Source organism: Polyergus mexicanus, unplaced genomic scaffold, assembly GCF_030449975.1.
Source record: "Polyergus mexicanus isolate NDT 795.1 unplaced genomic scaffold, iyPolMexi1.0 SCAF_10, whole genome shotgun sequence".
Classification (NCBI taxonomy): domain Eukaryota; kingdom Metazoa; phylum Arthropoda; class Insecta; order Hymenoptera; family Formicidae; genus Polyergus; species Polyergus mexicanus.
Window position 1 is genome coordinate 2155538 of NW_027223330.1, and position 18844 is coordinate 2174381.

At 34.5% G+C, this 18844-nt stretch overlaps 1 protein-coding gene across 5 annotated transcripts in view; it reads left to right on the forward strand.

Annotated features, from left to right (window-relative positions):
* The window catches only part of Fur2 (furin-like protease 2), a 305563-nt gene that overhangs the window by 179808 nt on the left and 106911 nt on the right, over window positions 1–18844 (forward strand). Inside the window, exon 1 of one of the 5 annotated variants that reach the window (XM_070302406.1) lies at window positions 12971–13052. The exons of the other annotated variants lie outside the window; for them this stretch is intronic. Within the exon in view, the coding sequence (XP_070158507.1) occupies window positions 13011–13052 (42 nt within the window). The 5' untranslated portion in view covers window positions 12971–13010. Of the gene's footprint in view, window positions 1–12970; window positions 13053–18844 lie in introns of those variants that run through there. 5 annotated transcript variants of the gene reach the window in all.

Sequence of the window (18844 nt, forward strand, 5' to 3'; positions counted from 1 at the left end):
ATATTTTATAGTTTATCGAGTATTTTGTATAGTTTCTGCGAAAAAGAACTTGATATGTACATATTATTACAATTAAATTAACATTAAGGAAAAAGAATTATTACAACAATCTTTCTTAGAAAATAATTTCTATAATATTCGAAAGTTTTGATACATTTTCGCTTTTTCTTAAGTTACTATAAAATTAATGAAAATAAAAACAATTAAAGTAATTATTGAGATGATGTTTCTTATTTAAATAATTATTTATACATTTCTCAGATAATTAGAATTGATCGTTTTGTATTTTATTGTTGCTTACCTATTACTGATGAATAATTACAGAAGATTATTCATTTCCTTTTATCACGATCAGGATTTTCACATTCTATGTTTTTTGAGCTTATTACGGCTACAAATTGATGCATAGTATCCGATGTATCTCTATCATCGTCCTTCGAATATCACGTAACGCATATCCTATATACCCCTCTTGTTTCGCACGTGGAGTCCTTGAATGCGAAGTACACTATCAGATCACGTTCTCGATAATTCTCCATTATTATTCCTGCCTTGATCTTGGTATCATCGTGTTTCGTCACGCGGCTAATTCGAATAATGACGATATAGGCGATTAATCGCACGCAGTATTTTATATTATTACCTCTAATGGTGCGGTTATCTTAGAAGGAAAGAATGTTCTCGAGGAAGAACATTCCTCGTGAAAAATGCCTGCAGTTTCGCGTATCCCCGCAGTGACAAATTTCGGGACGGATTTTTGTCTGTCGGCGATATCTCTGTAAAATATGTTACGAAGCGTGACAGTCCTGACGCGAAATGGATCGTCTAGGAAATGAAACGCATCTTCAACTTTTTTTCTGTTCTCAAGTATTCGAAATAAAAACAAATGATTGTTTTGTGATTTTTTGCTTATCCTTACTTTTAAGAAATATCTTGAGTAAAGAGTAAAAGTATTACGTTAAATTTCCATTCTATGTATAGCTTAATGAATTTTTTTTTTTTTTTTTTTTTTAATATATATATATAAAAATAATGGTCTTCAGCTATTCAAACTTCTGTTGCACTGATTGATTTAGAGTTGTACTTGAGTAAATATGACGCAAAATGCTTTTACATTTTTTTTCCTGTAGAAAGAAGCATTTCTCTCTGCAATTTCTTTTATATAAAATTTTTCCGCTTAATACGAATATAATATCAACGTACGACGCGTGGGAATCGCAACGCGCATTCCACCGTTTTATTTGCGTGCAATTTGAAAAAAATGTAGCCTGGTAAACCGCGTATTTCGAAAGGATTACAAGCTCGTGTGAATGTTTTACGCTCATGTCGCACCGAAATACCAATTTGCGGATGACACTTATGGCGATGGCCATTACGGCAGCGTTACCTTGTTCGGACCCCGCAATTCCGTCGAGTGTTGGCAATTCGAACCGCGGAGGTTTTCCTATGTCGGATATGCGCGTATGTATGTGTATGTGCCTGTGGTAATCTCGGTTACCGCAGCGATTCGAGCTACGACACGCCGTATAGACACTTGGATTGTACGAAAAATTAGGAGGTTGATATCGTCTTTGATGTCACCGTCTTTGGGGCATTTTGAGAGCTACTGAACTACCCTTTTGTCATATAATACTGAGAAACACGAAACTGCCCGGTCGAGCGGGCATCATTTAAAAGGACTATGCGATAAGAGTGAACCTCACTTGAGGATACTCCTTATCTCGTGTTCACGCGGTAAGAAGAGCATACTCGAAATGCTTCAGAATAACCAAGCTTAATTTTGACAGGACGATAGATGCTTTCACCAAGTTGAGATTCAAATTAGGATAAGATTTCCGGAAAATCCTATATATAGCGTTATACCTTGCAAAATATGGAAGAAAATAGAAATATAGAAAAAAAATTTGATTTTTATTTTAACAAAATTTTAATTATTTTAATTAGTGTTATAATTATTGTAATTATTATTGGAGAGATTGAAAGTTTTTGTCAAATTAAGAGTCCGTATAAAATTCTAATTTTAAACTTTGTTTAGAATGGATTTAATCTAAACAAAGATCTAAATTGCTAATGGCACGATACTTAGCATTTGACATTAAAAGCTACAATATATAATATGATATATCACTATATTCTAATATATATCCTATAAAATAGTTGTGCTTGTGTAAATGGAGAAACAGCTATAGTATCTCGAAAATTGAGTATACGTACAAATTTCATCTATCGTAATATTCCTTCCTGCAGTTCACGCGCATTTGCAAATTATAGGAGCTAGAATAACAATTTTCTAATGCACGCGCGAGATAAAAAGGAGAGCTTGCCCATAAAGGCGTGTAAAAAAAATATCTCGGAAATATCTCAGTGGCCGCAGATTCCACACACGTATAATCGAATACTAGATTTTAGGATCCGCAAGCATGCTTACCAATGTGTACCACTATCCGCACCTGAAACAAGTAAATTCGATAGCCACAACGATGTGGCAACGAGCCCACAGAACCACGTGTCCTAACAGACGATTGCCGACATTTAAACTGTACGTGGGGAGATTTTCAAACGAATTTAATTCGAGATAGATTCCTTAAGTGCAGTTATTTCTATATTATCCCCCTAAAAAACTATAATTATATACGACAGAAAATGTGAAAAATAAATAAAATAAATATAATATGTATATATATAAAATATTAATTATAAATATATACAAATATAAAATATAATAAACGTCTAAAGAACGGTATTTAAATGTATTTAATATTTCGAAAAGAATTTGTGTTTAGGAATGCATGTCTATAAAGAATTTTTATATTTTATATTACTTTATATTTATTCTTTTTATATTATTTTATAGTCTCTTGAAACATTTGCATTTGAAGCTTATCTTTTCAAATTTCAAGCTTTACATTTGACATTGGTGTAAGAATCATCGTGTTTGACGAATAACGATTACCGGTGATCGCCGTAAAATAATCCGAAATAATCCTTCCGCAGAATGAGTTTCTCACAGTTGCGATGCGACCGAACAAACGAATTCTATCAGCGAACGGGTGGGCATTCGCATTCTCTCTATCAGGCAACCAGGTGAAAACGAGCACGTACAAAACAGGGGGTAGATAGATGGATAGAGGGGGGAGAGAGAGAGAGAGAGAGAGAAATGGATCTGTTTGCTCGGGCCTTTTCAGGCGCGGCAAGAGCAACAGGTTCGACGTTCGCGACACAAAGGAAGTCGCGTCGTCCGGGTTATCCGTTACCGACTAAACTATGCGTTTGTCTCGGATTAATCGAGAGCGGCGGTTTTGCCAGATTGGCTGTGAATTATTGTCACCGCGAAGATGGTGATATTGCTCTGACGCTCGGACTGCTACTCGAAACTACTTAACCGGAAATTTGTCGCGAACAACGAGACCGGAAACATGTTGCGGCGAAGCCTCCTTTTCGCGAAAGGGCGAGAATAAGAGAGAGAAAGAGAAACAGACAAAGGGGAGGATAGTCGAATGGGGTGACACTCGGATGAGCACAAAATAGCCGGCGAAAAGTTAAACCTAGCCAGGAAGCAACAGGTTCGATAGCCCTGCGTCTAAGACGGTGATTCTTAACTCTACATGCTCGGTGGTTTTTATGCTCACAAGAAGTAACTAAATTTCGAATAATTAATTCATTAAGATGTATAATATGACTGTTCGAAAAATAACTTTTGAAAAATATCGATTCTGAAGAAAAGAGATATAACAGGGTAAAAGTAAATTGGACGAGTATGCAACTTTTAGAGTTGCAAGGCATATCCTTCGAGAATGCAAAATTTTTTGCGAAAGATTTTTTTAAAGGGGAAAAAAGTAATGTAAGGTAAATTTAATTTAAAAAAAAAAAAAAAAAATTATTTCAAGAAATTTAATTTAAATAGAATTTTATTTTTATATGTATCACAATTAATTATATAATATATTTTATCTGCCAATTTATTTGGTAAAGAAGGAATATATTTTATAGAAATAAATAAAGAGTTAAGAGAACCACTGGTTTAACGAGAAGCATATAATGGAAGAATGCCAATCCTCGATGATAGGCTTTTTGATTATTTCTGCTCGGGCTGATGACGACCCTTTTTGTCAGGGTCGAAGTATATTGGCTTTTGAGACGACCACCGTGTGTGTTTATCTTCACGTCACGTATTGTATTCAGGTCTGTTATCTGTCAATTTTGTATAACGAGGGACTGAAGAGACATTCTAGTTTTCAAAGTGACACATGGAAACGTTTTCTTTGTTCGTGCACGATTCACAAGGTTAAGAACGTAAATCTTTTTCGGGAGAAGTTTGCTTAACCAGAAAATGTTGGAGATATATATTTTAGGATATATTTTTACGGTACACAACATTGCTATATAAGTTTTATCTTATATCTCAGAGAGATAAATGTCGAGAAGACATCTAAAAGACGTTTTAATATTTCAAATGTCGCGCAGATATTTAAGAAAGAATTTTAAAAAGCAAAAGATTTTAATATTATTTTTTTGCGCGGACAATCTTACGATTCATATTTTTTTATATTCCGTTTACAAATTATTAATTAGTCCATAAAATTAATAAAAGATATCACACTCATTGTTTGTCATTAAAACTATCTCTTAGATTTTCAATACGAGATATTTTAATAGAAATCAAACTGTATTTTTTAATATATTAAATTAAAAATAATAGGAAACTATAAAGAAAATATTTGTTTATTTATGTGTAAATTTTAGTGGATTAATTTAACGGAAACACCTCATTTTCACCGTTAAACAATCTTAATTATGCCCGGAAATTACCCTTATGAAAGGCAGATTGCTAATTCGTGAAGGAAAACATTTTCATTATTGACGTTTACAAGCTAGCCTATGTGCGTATGCGTATATTGGGCAAGTACGAGTAAACATTTATCGCGAAATAACCAGGAGGAGAGCGTCGACAGAGAGAATACTTTCTCGATGAAGCTATCGGCGAAGTGTGACTTCAGGATTGGTAAATAAGAGGAAAAGAAGATCGCGCCATGTGGCGAGAGCGTGGAAGAAATTACGACGTCCGAAACGCGACGACAGGATTTGCGGCGCAAGTTTCTTCGTTGTCCTGATTTTCTCGAAAACGGGATATTTCCTCGCGATACCAAATACATACACCCACACATTTACTTTTATATGAATATATATGAATACTTTTTCCTCGCGTAAATGAAGTAAAGACTTCGCTGGGCAAGGCGCCACTTCTTTAGTGCTCTGACGTGGAACGAAGTTCATTTCGTATCTCCGCGGTCGGAAGGAAAGAAGGATCGAAGAGTGGTGCCTTCTCTCATGCCCTCATTTTCTCGCTTCTTCCTGCCCCTCTCTTAGCTCTCGGCACTTTCAAGGAAGTCAATATCTACCGCCTGTTGCTCCCCTTCCTTCAGCACCCCATCCAGTCTCCCTTGTCTTCCTCTCCTTGCCTTATCCATCTTTCTCTCTTTCTCTTCTGTATTCCTCCCCCTCCTCCTTTTTCTTTCTCTTTCTCATTTTCCATCCCGTCACACCTCAACTATCCTCGTACCCTCGTCTGGTCACGACAAGCTCAGGGACGCCCTTTCTTTGTAGAACACGATCTTCGACGGGAATTGCGGCCAGATTGAAAGGGCAATTCCGCAATTTTCACTCGATGGTGAGTTGATCGCGTCTCTTTTCTTCGCGAGATAGGGGTCGTGCCACAGACGGTACTATCCTTATAGCCTTTCAGCTATGCACAACCCTTATCGACGATCGCAATTACCCCGAGGAGATATTCCCTCTGCCTATCGCACGCGATAACGATAACGATCCGTGGGCGCATTCGCGCGTTATTATTGCCCCGAAACTAATCAAACACCCGTATAATTTATAAAAAATATAATATTTAAATAATTGTGATGATATAATAATTGTTTTAATAATCTATATGATATCTAATATAGTATAATGTAATATCATGTTTAATATTAATATAAATAAATAGGACTATCATTATTCACACTTACGATATATTTCGATTCTTTTAGAAGTATATAAAAATTTTGAATATGTAGTTATACATATAATTTTATTTATTACGCTGAAATGCATATTAAATATGGACGTGACATATTCTTAAATTTATACGTCTAATGAAGAGAATGAGTATATATCTCGCATTTTTCTATCTCTGTTTCTAAAGAATTCTATCGTGCTCGTGAATTTCTCGATTTTTCGGAGAGGATAATACACTAAACATAATACGAACGTATGTTTGTCGGAAACGTTTTAGCGGGACATCGCAAGTCGCGTTTAATAATCAAATACATCGGTCGACGTTATTCATACTTAACGTCATTCCATTTCTCTCTGTCTGTCTGTCTGTTCGTTTCTCTTTCACACGCATAGAGAGTACGAAATCGTGAATATAATTACGCTGTTCAAAACATACCACGATTGTTCCTTTGTCCGACCTGGTGTACCTACCGCGTGTCAACAGACCCTAAACAAAATGAATAATTCAGAGCTCTGGTGCGCGAAAGCGCTAGCCAGCTAGCGTGAATTAACGCTTTTCACGATAGCTAATCGTCAGGAGTGACAAAGGGATCAAATACATGTTTCGAGCTATTTATATTATATAACACGTATAACTATATAATACTCGGAAGTGTATTTGTTACATGATTATTATTTATATTTAATCAAGAAATGTGTAAGGAACAATCGAAGCATTAAATTGATTTGAATTTTTTGCAAGTTATTGCATCAGAGTTCAAAGTTTCTTTTCAATTTTTTAAAAATTCACAGAGAAGAATGTAAACGAAAAGCAAATAAAAAAAAAGATATTAAATAATATTTCAGAAACTTATGTCGAGATATATTTATTAAAATAGAATGGAAAAGATTAAGCAATTAGTAAGAAAGAAAAAAAATTTTTTTTTTTTATATTGTCAGAAATAATATAAAACCAAATAATTTTTAATTTTTATTTGAGAGAAATGCGTTAAGAAAAAGGAAAAATGAAATATTATATCAGAAAGACAGAGAAGTAATTTTTTATATTTTAAATACAATTAGCTATATAAAAATATATCATTTGCAGAAAATCAACAATTCTAAGAAATCAATATTAGTTGTTATATTTCAACAAACCGATCTTTACAATCGACAATCAGCTCAGCAACAAGTATACTCACCCTTCATTTGTCTCTCTCCACTCCGTGTAAACTAGGAATTAGTCCTTTAACACGCTCAGTACCCCGGATTTCCGCTAACTATGCTAAATCTAACTTAACGACTATACATTTAACGTTAAAATAATCTCTTTCAATTTCAGTGCTTGCAAGTGAATTTTTGTTATTTTGTTCAAATTGCTTTTTATTGATAATGGATACAATTTTATAAATAACGTCAACTATGGTTTTTTTATATACGGAATTTTCCGAAATGAAACATTTTTACAAGCGAAAATACACGTTAAGCTATGTAAAGAAATTACGTATACGCTGAATAAATTTTGCAACGCAAAATTGAATTAATTGAATCATATAAATGGATTTCACCTGTGATAATAATTATAGTTAATTTTAAATTTTACAAAGTCAATGAATTAATATATAAATTAACATTTTCTTCTTTTTTATTTGCGTTGAGAGGAAAAAACAAAGAGAGAGAGAGAGAGAGAGAGAGAGAGAGAGAGAGAGAGAGAGAGAGAGAGAGAGAGAGAGAGAGATCTAATTCTATCAATAATATATTTTAATTAATATGAATCTCTGAAAAAAAATATAAATATCGCAAATATATATAAGGAGAAATTTAAAATAATATTTTTAAGATATTTATATATATCTGTGTAATAATTTCATTTGTAATATAACTTGTCATCAGAATGTTTATCTGCGCGAAATATCGCTTTATTCTAATTTATAAATAACTATAAATTCATATTCTACATCATTATACATATATTTTGAATTTATTAAATTTTGTAATTTATAATGCAACCGAAAACGTATCCTATTCTGTTGAAAGTGCATCCATCATTATACATAGGTATATCTCGAATTTATCAAATCGTATAATTATAACGCAACCGTAAATATGTTCTATTTTGTTTTGTCAAAATCTCGAAAAGAGAAAATGCTTCAGAAATTGTTATGGTAAAAACACGGGTAAGACCTCTGGGAACTTCGATGGTAATGCCAATTAGCCGATTTACAATAGTTAAAATTAATCGATACGATCAATTTGCGAGCCGGATCTACTTCGGCAAATAATAATCTGTATAATAACACACAATTGTTTTATTTCGCTTTCATCTATATATCCATATCTCATACAGTTAATCCGATAATTACCGTATCAGTCAGAGTGTGCTTGTAAATAATGCTCGTTTACTAGATTCTATGATACTCATTTGGCGAGCGTGACGCGACATTAGTAGCTCGTTCTCTCGTATCATTGATCGCGTATTGATTGATACCGTAGCTTTTAACGAAATTTATAAACAAGTACCTATTGTTTTAAATAAGAAGTACCGTTTCTTAGACAAAGAAATTTTTGATGCAAATTATTTTTTCATTGACAAACTGGAGATTATAAAGTTACTATGTATCAAAATAACAACGTAAGATAAGCAACAGAGATTTTAATGATATGATCTCTTTTAGTATAATATCAAATTTTTAGTGCGTGCGCGTAATGTATATATATGTGTATGTGTGTGTGTGTGTGTATGAAGGTTGTACAATATTTGAGTTTATATCATTAAAAAGCAAACGAAATAGCTGCAAAATCTTTAATCGATTTGATATAACTTTCTTCCAATAAAAATATAAGCTATAAGCAATTATAAATTTAAATATTTTCACACTAGTGTGAAAATTATTCTTTTCACTTACTAGCTTATCTTTTAATATCTTTTTTTTCTCTCTTTCTCTCTCTTCTCTCGATTCAGGCAAATCTGATTTCAATAGAATTATAAACATTTATTTAAAATATAGAAATCCATGTTTTTTTTTAATTTATGTATTTTAATTAAAATTCCAAAACAAATATATATTCTTCTACGTATTTGTACTTCTCAAAATGATATCGAATATATTTTTTTTTTTTTTTTTTTTTTTTTTTTTTTTTTCAATGTATCATTAATCACTAGCATTCAGCATTCGACGGCAATATTTGTATTCATTCTTGTGCGAAGGCTATTTTTAGATAGATAAATTTTTAGATACGAAAACGAATAAACCTTCAAATTTAGCGTGATTTTTTTGTCGGTTCTTCTCTCATATACCATCGCGCGCGACAAGCGTTTAGTTAGAATTGAAAATATTACATAATGAATCTTACTTATTGTCGGCTAATTTATACGAGCTTGCTATAGCGAAGATTGCTCGTTGAATATTTAATGACAAACGGCGGACCACTAACCCGGATTGCTATTACATCGTTGACCGAATAATTCTACTTTTGACATCGTGGAACTGAAATTTCTCTCACGTGTGCATTTTGGCTTTATGAATTTTCTATCTCGATTCTATTGCACATAGGGAATCAAAAAAATTTCTGTTTCTCCTGTCGGAGATTTTTTAAAATTCTATTAACAATTTTTTTCTCTCCTAATATTTGTGTAAGCTGGAATTCTAATTATAGCGACAAGAAAGAGAACTTTAGAAATGGGGAAAGTAAAATAGTCCCAGAGTATAAAAACAGGCACATGAAGGAGGAATATCATTCTCTATTTCCGTGTATGCCTGATTATTTTCTTTATATATATATATATATATATATATATATATATATATATATATATACAATTGTATTTAATATTACCGTTATACTATTTACTATTTAATATTACTATTATTTTTTTATTATTTAATTTTTTCTATTTTATTTGTACATAATATAACATAATTATAATTCTTAAAAAAATGATATATGTATGCTATGTATATATTTGTATAATATTATGTGAAAAAATCTATTATTTTATTAATTCTCCTATTGACGTTTCGCTTACAAAACTTTGAGAGGAGTTATAATTTTGAGTCGATGCTTTTTTACATTATCTCGAGTGCGTTTCGTTGCGGACAATGAGAAAAAAGATTATGGCATAATTTACTCACCAACTGTTACGTACTTACTGCACACGTATCTGCTATTTCGTCGATGCTGATCTCTACTTGTTTGAAAATTTTGCGAAGAAAATTGCGTAAAACGAACTTGATTACGTTCACTTTATTCAACATGTCCACGCTGGCTTTCGGTAGCTGGGCAGAGAAGATAAAAACATTGTATGCGTGTTTATTCCTGAGATTTTAGTTCGACGCGAGAATATACGCGATATAGAAACACAGCTTTCTCTTCGCGGATACGCGCATCGCGACGCACAGTTCCTGGAAATGAAGCGCGAAGGCTCGCCGGACGAATTCCCGGAATTGGCGGCAAAAGGAGGGGATAAGGGAGCGAGCTTCGGATCGTAGCGAGCGTCGCGCAGTACATAGGCTGTGTTCCGAAATTCACCGCTAGTACTGAAAATCTGTAACATACATAATATGAACTAGAGATTTCCAGTACTGGCGGTGAATTTTAGAACACGGCCATAGTTGATTTTTCGACATATTCCGGTTACAAAACTTTGAGAGAAAATTTCGAGTTTATGCTTTTGGATTGTCTCAAGCGTATTTAATTATAGAGAATGAAAAAAAAAATTATGGCATAATTTACTCACCAATTTACGTATCTGTTGCATATATATATATATATATATATATATATATATATATATATATATATATATATATATATCTGTTGTTTCGTTGATGCCGATTTCTATTTGTTTCAAAATTTTATGAAGATTCTTTACGTCTTTATTCACACGGATAAATCGCGTAATACATGCTTGATTACGTTTGCATGCGCGAATTTATATGATTTAATGTTACACTTTCGAAGCGTGTTTATTTTTGCATACACATACGTGTATTCGAAGGAATGCGAAAAAAAAACGTTAGTGATTTTTGGAGCAGCGCGAAAAAATCATTAGTAATAATATTTCATTCTTGATATTTTTAATATTCGTGATTAATTATGCTTCATTTGATTGATAAGTAGATACTAATTATTATCAGAATTAGAGAAAGACAAACGTTTATCTTATTTAATTACGCCATTAATATCGTTAACTTCTCATAACTTTATTCAACATGTCCACGCTCGCTTTCGGTAGCTGGGCAAAGAAGATAAAAACATTGTATGTGTGTTTATTCCTGAGATTTTAGTTCGACGCGAGAATATACGCGATATAGAAACACAGCTTTCTCTTCACAGTTCCTGGAAATGAAGCGCGAAGGCTCGCCGGACGAATTCCCGGAATTGGCGGGAGAAGGAGATGGGGAAGCGAGTTCGTATGGTCGCGAGCGTCGCGAACTATGCTGCGAACTATGCGAGCTGTGTTCTAAAATTCACTGCTAGATTTTTTTTTTACTAGAAATCTATAACATACGTAACTAGAGATTTCCAGTAATGGCGGTGAATTTTAGAACACGGTCATAGTTGATTTTCGACTTGTGTTCCGGTTAATAAAATTTTGAGAAAAAAGGTAATTTTTTGAGTTTATGCTTCTAGATTGTCTCGAGCGCATTTCGTTACGAAGAACGAGAACAAAGATTATGGCAGATTTAATTCACCAATTGTTACGTACTTGTCGTATACATATTTGCTGTTTCGTCGATGTTCGATTCCGATTTGTTTCGCAATTTGGTGAAAATACTTTACTTACATGGGGATAAATGGCGTAAAACACGCTTCATTACGTTTGCGCGCGCAAATTTATGTAATTTAATACACTTTCGTAGCGTGTTTATTTTTGCGTACGCATTCGTATATTCGAAGGAACGCGGAAGAAAACGTTAGTGATTTTTAGCCCGAATCGCGAAAGAATCGCTAGTAATATTTTACTTTTGATATCTTTAATATTCATAACTATTTATACTTTATCGATTGATAAGTATTTATACTAATTACTATTATATTAGAAAAAAAGAAACATTTACTTTATTCGATTACTTTATTCATTAATATCGTTAATTTATTCCGATACTTTATTATAATATGCCCGCTCGTTTTCGGTAATCGAGGAAAAAAGATTCAAACATTGTACGTTTATTTCTGCTATTTTAGTTCGACGCGAGGATATACGTAATATATATAAACACAGCTTTTTTCACGGATACGCGTATCGCGACATACGATTCCTGGAAACGAAACGCGAAGGCTCGCCGGACGATTCCCGGAATCGGCGGGAGAAGGAGGGGATGGGGAGCGAGCTTTATATCGTTGCGAGCGTCGTGAAGTACGTAGTTGATTTTCGGCCGTGTTGAGCGATGTATCGGGACGGGAGATCGTCGCGCTTATATCGAGATTAATTGTCTCGTCGAGATAGCGATCTTTATTCGATCATTGCGCGAATCGCGATTAGCTTTCTCGAACGTCTCCTTCGACGAACATCTCCCGGCCATTGGCTCGTGAATTATTCGCATTCTTTAGACACGTATTTTGAAGGTCGCGTACGTTACGTCGTGAGCATCCCGAATATCAAAATGGCGGTTCCGTCGTTCGTCGAAATAGCAATCGCGTGTACGCGAGTTTCGACAGTGCCGAGAAAGAGAAAGCATCGGACAGAAATGGAAAGATGTCGAAAAAGAGGGATCGAAGGATTTTTATGCTACGCTAAGTACGTTGCAAGTGCTCCGTTAAAATAATATCGCGCGATTGAAATGTAAAGTGATGCCGGGAGAAAGTATCCCAAATCGGTCTATATATATATATTTTTTTTTTTTTCTTACAATGATTACACGCATGTATCGGGAATGTCGAAAAGTATCACGTGTCGAACTTTAAATATCGCGACGCTCGTGAGTGATAATAGTCATTGATAGTGATTTCCAATCGATTGACCCCGGTTACATGATGTAATGGATTATCGATCATCGTAGCTTCGGACAGAAAAATAAATGGATCAGATTATGAGAAAGGAGACGACAACTGAACGATTGGTGAGTCCATAATTATGATCAAAATTAATTTAATCCGACGTTTGCTCCATATATGGCGAGTTGACACGATAGTATAATGATAAATGTTTAATAATAACACTCGATTATATAAATGCAGATTTCTTTATTGACACATTACTGAAAAATATTTAACAGTAATAGGATAAAAAAATTATTTTGCGTCAAAAGTAATACCATACATTTTCATACGTATTTTTTCGATACAATTTTTATATTACGTTATTTACATGATAAAATATGTTACAATATTAATTCTCAATTGTATAAATCACGTTTCTTTATGAACACATTATTGAAAAACATTTGACAGTAATAATTTTGTAGATAACGTATGTTATAATGTAAATGAATTATTATTAAACATTTATTATTATATACAATCATGTCAACTCGTTACATATGAATTAAATATCAGATTTAATTATAAATGACTAGCGTATACTGACACATTAAATTTTATATTGTAAAAGAAAATGCGTAGAATTAATTTTCATATTCGTCTGACGAAATACAGATTAAAGAGAGATTAATTATTTACTACGTATCAAAATGTCAATCTGACCCGACAAAAATTTGTTTACGATATGAAATGCGCGTTAAAATTTTTGCCCATATTATACACAACGTTCCATCTCTTAAACTGTTGATATCACGAAACATCGTTTAATCTTTCGAATTGTCGTGGATGAATAATCGATCAATTAAGAAAACACGCCCGGCGTCACGACCAAAGGCAGGAGGAATTATTTAAGATCGTTACGGGGAGGGGGGAGAGGCGCGGCCGTTCTGCTCTTGCGATCGCCAAAAACTTTCCTCATTATAGGTCGTGCAGGCGACGGCGTCCATGTTCGGTGCTCGTTTGAAATAAGTTTCTGTCAAAAAGCGCTCGACAGTTTCCGGGAACTCGGATCGAATCGGCCGCCAGATATCAAACCGGAGTAATTACCGCGTCGACGGGAAATTGCTACTTAACTGCTAGATTTTTCGCGTTCCCTCCCCCCCCCTCTCTCCTGCGTCCTAAACCATCCGCTTTTATAAACGCGTAATCCATTTCGCGAAACTAGACGACTCTTTTGATGTATGGACGTACTATACAGAAAAATTACATTATTATAGAGATATCAACAGGGCCTATTAATATCGTGTTCGATATTTCTTCGGATATTATGCAACTACAGGAGATCTTATCTGGAAATTAGACGGAGCGAGATAATAATTTTAGCGTCCCTGAATAAATCATGTATGATGTTATTCTGTCCGTATATCCCTCGAAACATCATTATCGTTGGAAAAAAGGTGAAATATAGATATCGGGAGCGGCTAATATAGGATCAAGATTCGTTTGCTTTATTCTAGTTTCCGACGAACGTTTTCTTGAATTTTTAAACAATACACCGTATTTTGTTTTTACGCTCCAGCAGCATTGTAAAGAAAATTCACTTCGATTATATTGGGGTAAACGTAATTTTAAATTGAATTTTGTAGTTTGAATTATATTCAATTAAATTACTTTAATTATGTTCCATTTTATATTTAAAGAAATATTTAATATTGCAAAATTTTGTTAAAAATTGACGAATAATATAATTTTTGTTGAAAAGAAAGCGACTCCAAATTAGATGAAAAATACATTTACCTGAAAAATTTCCGTGAATTTTATAGCCATCTTCTTGTTTGAAACAATCTTTTTATTCATTAATTCAACAGCATAGTAATTCGCCTTTGCAGTTGAAAGTTACATTTAATTAATAATTTTTTATCAGAGATATCTCTCGCGCCATTTTTAGATTATTCTGCGATTTGATTCAAAGAGGACGATAAATTTTTATTCCTCATCAAAAGATGCATTATAATAGAATGTAACGTGGAGCGCGACGCGTTTTGTGCGCGAAAGTTTCTTATCTTTTCTACGTAAATATCTATATATAAAACTGGTATAACGTTATATTGTTTCTCTTTCTTTGCCATCTCAAGAAACACAGAGAGATAATACTCGTACCAATACCGAATACAAATACCGAATACAAATACTGCGCAATACAATCAGCCATAAATTTTTCAGCAACCTTCCGATCGTAAAATATGGTTCGCGTTCTTTTTCCATATTACATCGCTTCTTGACCTGCAGCACGATTATTCGATAGATATCCGTTAGATATGTAAATGTTTTACAACATCCACATTTTCAAATATTTCTCCATATTTCTCGTTACATATTTTAATTATTGTATAAAAGAGAGTTACATTATTATAAATAAACGATATTTATATTTATCTAAAAAGGAAAACCCTCAAAGATATATATGTATATTAGCCGTGTATTTTGAAAGCAAGTTTAATTTTTCGAAATGTGTGAATTTTGATAAATTTTTGGTATAAAAATATTAATTACAGTAGCTCAATATTAAATTTTTTTTTTAAATGGAAACGCATTATAAATAAATTAAATGGTTTTTTTTTTCTTTTAGAAATTCTTTACACAAGGAACATTTCTCTGTAAAACTTTTTCATTCAGCAGCAAGTAGCGATATTTTCCTCCGATTTCTTTCTTTAGTTTACTTTTTAAGAGAGAGGAGAATAAAAATTTATTTATTAAAGGAATTGGATTAAGTTCTTACGATGGAAAATAAAAAAAATCAGATATTAAAAGAAACTCATGCTAAAAGTGTTGCTAAAAGATATTCTAATAAAATATGACTGTATTAATAAAGTAACAAAAAGATATACTCGGATTTGTTGAATTATTACGTTGACTTTAACATTAACTCAAGACTATAATTTGCATTTTTTATTATCTTTTCTTCTCTGTGTATTATTATTTTTCGATAATTATAAATCGAGGCATGCGCACATGGTTGTATTTTTGATTTGTTTCATTCAAAGATCTTTTTTCTCGAAATACAATAAATTTTTAATCTAAACACATGCAGCCATGTAGCAATAAAACAAGAGCGAAAGCCGGACTTCAAACTTTTGGTTAAAATATCGAGGGACAAAGGTACACGCGATCTCTTGTTTGTTTTGTCACGATGCGAGCATACAGCCGCGAGAGAATTGACGCAATCGGGCTCGTCGATATCGATGAGCTTTGACAGCATCGGGGAGGCCGGTCGATACCGGAATGTATTTATCGTTATTGGATAAAAACGAAGAATTGCCGACAACGCACGCGGCGACCGGCGAGAAATTCGCGACGTTTTTATCGCGGACATGGCGGTGCGTGTGCACCTGAATAACGATGAGAAAAGCTTGCCGCGTCGGGAGACGCGTCCCTGATACAAATGGACCTACGAAGAATCTTATGATCGCGTCGACAAAATAAGATCGTTGCGATAAAAGTGATCGGGATAACGAAGGGCGTGCACGAGATGATTTTACGATATTTTATATCATCGCTAGTGAGTGTCGCTTTGTACGCGAATGTTATACGGCTTCGTTTAATATTAATCAACGTGAATTTGAAGCATTACGTTTTGCCGTATCCATATCCAAATGTATATAAAAAGCACATCAATATTAAGTCGATAGTTAATTAATCCGATTTCGTAGCTGAGATATAAAAGAGTAAGTAGTCTACGTATATCAAGATATTTTTAACTCCGAACTGTCGAATGCTATTAGCCGCTTTTTATGGAATTGGAATTACTTTTGCAAAGTTCCGAATTAGATAGCTACGTATATATAGATGCGCAATTTCTGTCGCGAATCCAATTACGGTTAAACCATTTTTATTTTACGATATGAAATCGATATAAATGGACGGAAGAGAAGCATCGTCGAAATGTCTAAATACAGTTTCTCGAGGATTTTGGTTGTTTAATATTAACCGTACGCATCTATTGACAGTCTGACGGTTGAAAGGCAGATACGGCGAGACACGTTGACAAGTATCGACCGTAGTAGCCTGGCATGGTTCGCTCGACAAGAACGATGAGCCGATATTATTTAGGAAGTTTTCGGCGCACCTGCGCATAAATCCGGGCATTATTACGTCGCCGACGTTAAGCCGCACTGTCGCCCGATTAATTAGCCTCGGACAACGTAGCCGCGCGATTACACGCCGCCGGAGCAGAGTCCGGGGCGACCTGCACATTTCTCGTACGGGCTCGCATAGGGCACCGGCTTGTATACTTCATATATCTCTCGACGGGCAACGTGACGTCGCCTTACGCCGCGTTTTATCACCGCCGCGAACTGCTAAATTCACTTGGGCCAAGTTCGCGCGGGCGCGCGCGTGAAATATACCCGGTGACAGAAATTCGATACGAGAGAGTTCCCCTTCGGTGTCCGCGGGCCACGTAGTACGATAGCGGAAGCTCAAAACCGCTCTTATCAACTCGCTTCGAATTAATCTCGAATGCAGCCCGACGAAAGCGACGGTCCGACGCAATGCGAGGGAGAAACGCGAGTCTGAAAATTTTCTACGATGATCCAGCAAGGACTCGGACAGGATCAGTCCCTGCCACGACGACGACGATGGCGGTGGAAACCCATAATTTCGCCCGGTAATCTCGTTATATCGTAAATAACACGTTACGCGCTGTTGCGTATCGATGAGATCTCTGCTATGCGTATTGAATTATTTACGACGTTTTCGTGTAATTCGGGAATATCCAGCGCAGCGTCTCTAACTGCCGCTCAGGTTCGAAAATTTAAGATTTAATGTAATTGGAAAAGGGAAAAAAGCAAATGTGGAAGATAGTTAATGATCTTTTAAAGTCACATCGATTAAAATAATAAATTAAATAAACTATTTTTTTATGTTTATTTATAATACACTTAGATATTTTAATAATCTTTATTAGTCGATGCTAACATTCACGGGACAAAATTCATACTCTTCTATATTCTATTTTGAATGGAGTTTTAAAAAGTTCTTCACTGGGTGAAAAAAAATATTGAATAACGACGAATATAAATCATGCGAGCAAAAATTATATTATTACGAATTGAAATTACGTCATATCCTTCACACATAGATCGACATTCGCTAATAAAAATTATTTTTCATTATAAAAATTTGCATTTTCCAAAGTTATACGCGATGAAATCCGCTAACAATCCGCTTTTCTTTCTCGAATGGCATCGATTTAAGCAAATTTTCATCGAATGCATAAGTTACAGCGCGGTAACGTCGAATAATTTCCATGTCTGCATTACCATTATTTCGCATTAGAACTTAAAGTTGGCATCGACGATCGCGTCGAAGTTGACTTTGACGGTTCACCGAGAGTCTGACGTTGACATGATCGCGCGGGTCGTTCTTTCGTCGCTTGAAATGCGTTCGAGCTGCTCGTTCTTTTTGCTATTTCTTTCTTTCCTTTTTTTTTTCATTTCTTTTCTTTTTTCTTAAGCGAATCTTCCTACGCTGGTACATCTGTCGCATTCGGATCGGGAGACGTAAAGTCGCGTACGGTTTTTCCAGTCGGTTTACGCGACAAAAGAATCTCTCTTGTCTTTTTCCCTCGGCGGGGTGAAGTCCCGGGAGAAAGGATAGTTTCTTCTTCGGCGGCGGGTTACGCCAAGCGAAACGGACGGTTCGACGTGGCACGTCGAACGCGGAGAAGACGTTACTCTATGTCAAGCTCGAAACAGAAGAAAAGACAGCGCTCTTCTCGGGTTCGTCGCGCTACCCGTTGTTCCACTTGGACGAAAAATGGCGTACCGCGGTGTATACCTACATACGGACCGTTTATTTTGAAAGTGGTGTAAGTCTTTTTTTAAAAAAAATGAGATATGACGTAATTTATGCTTAATTTAGTGTAAACTTT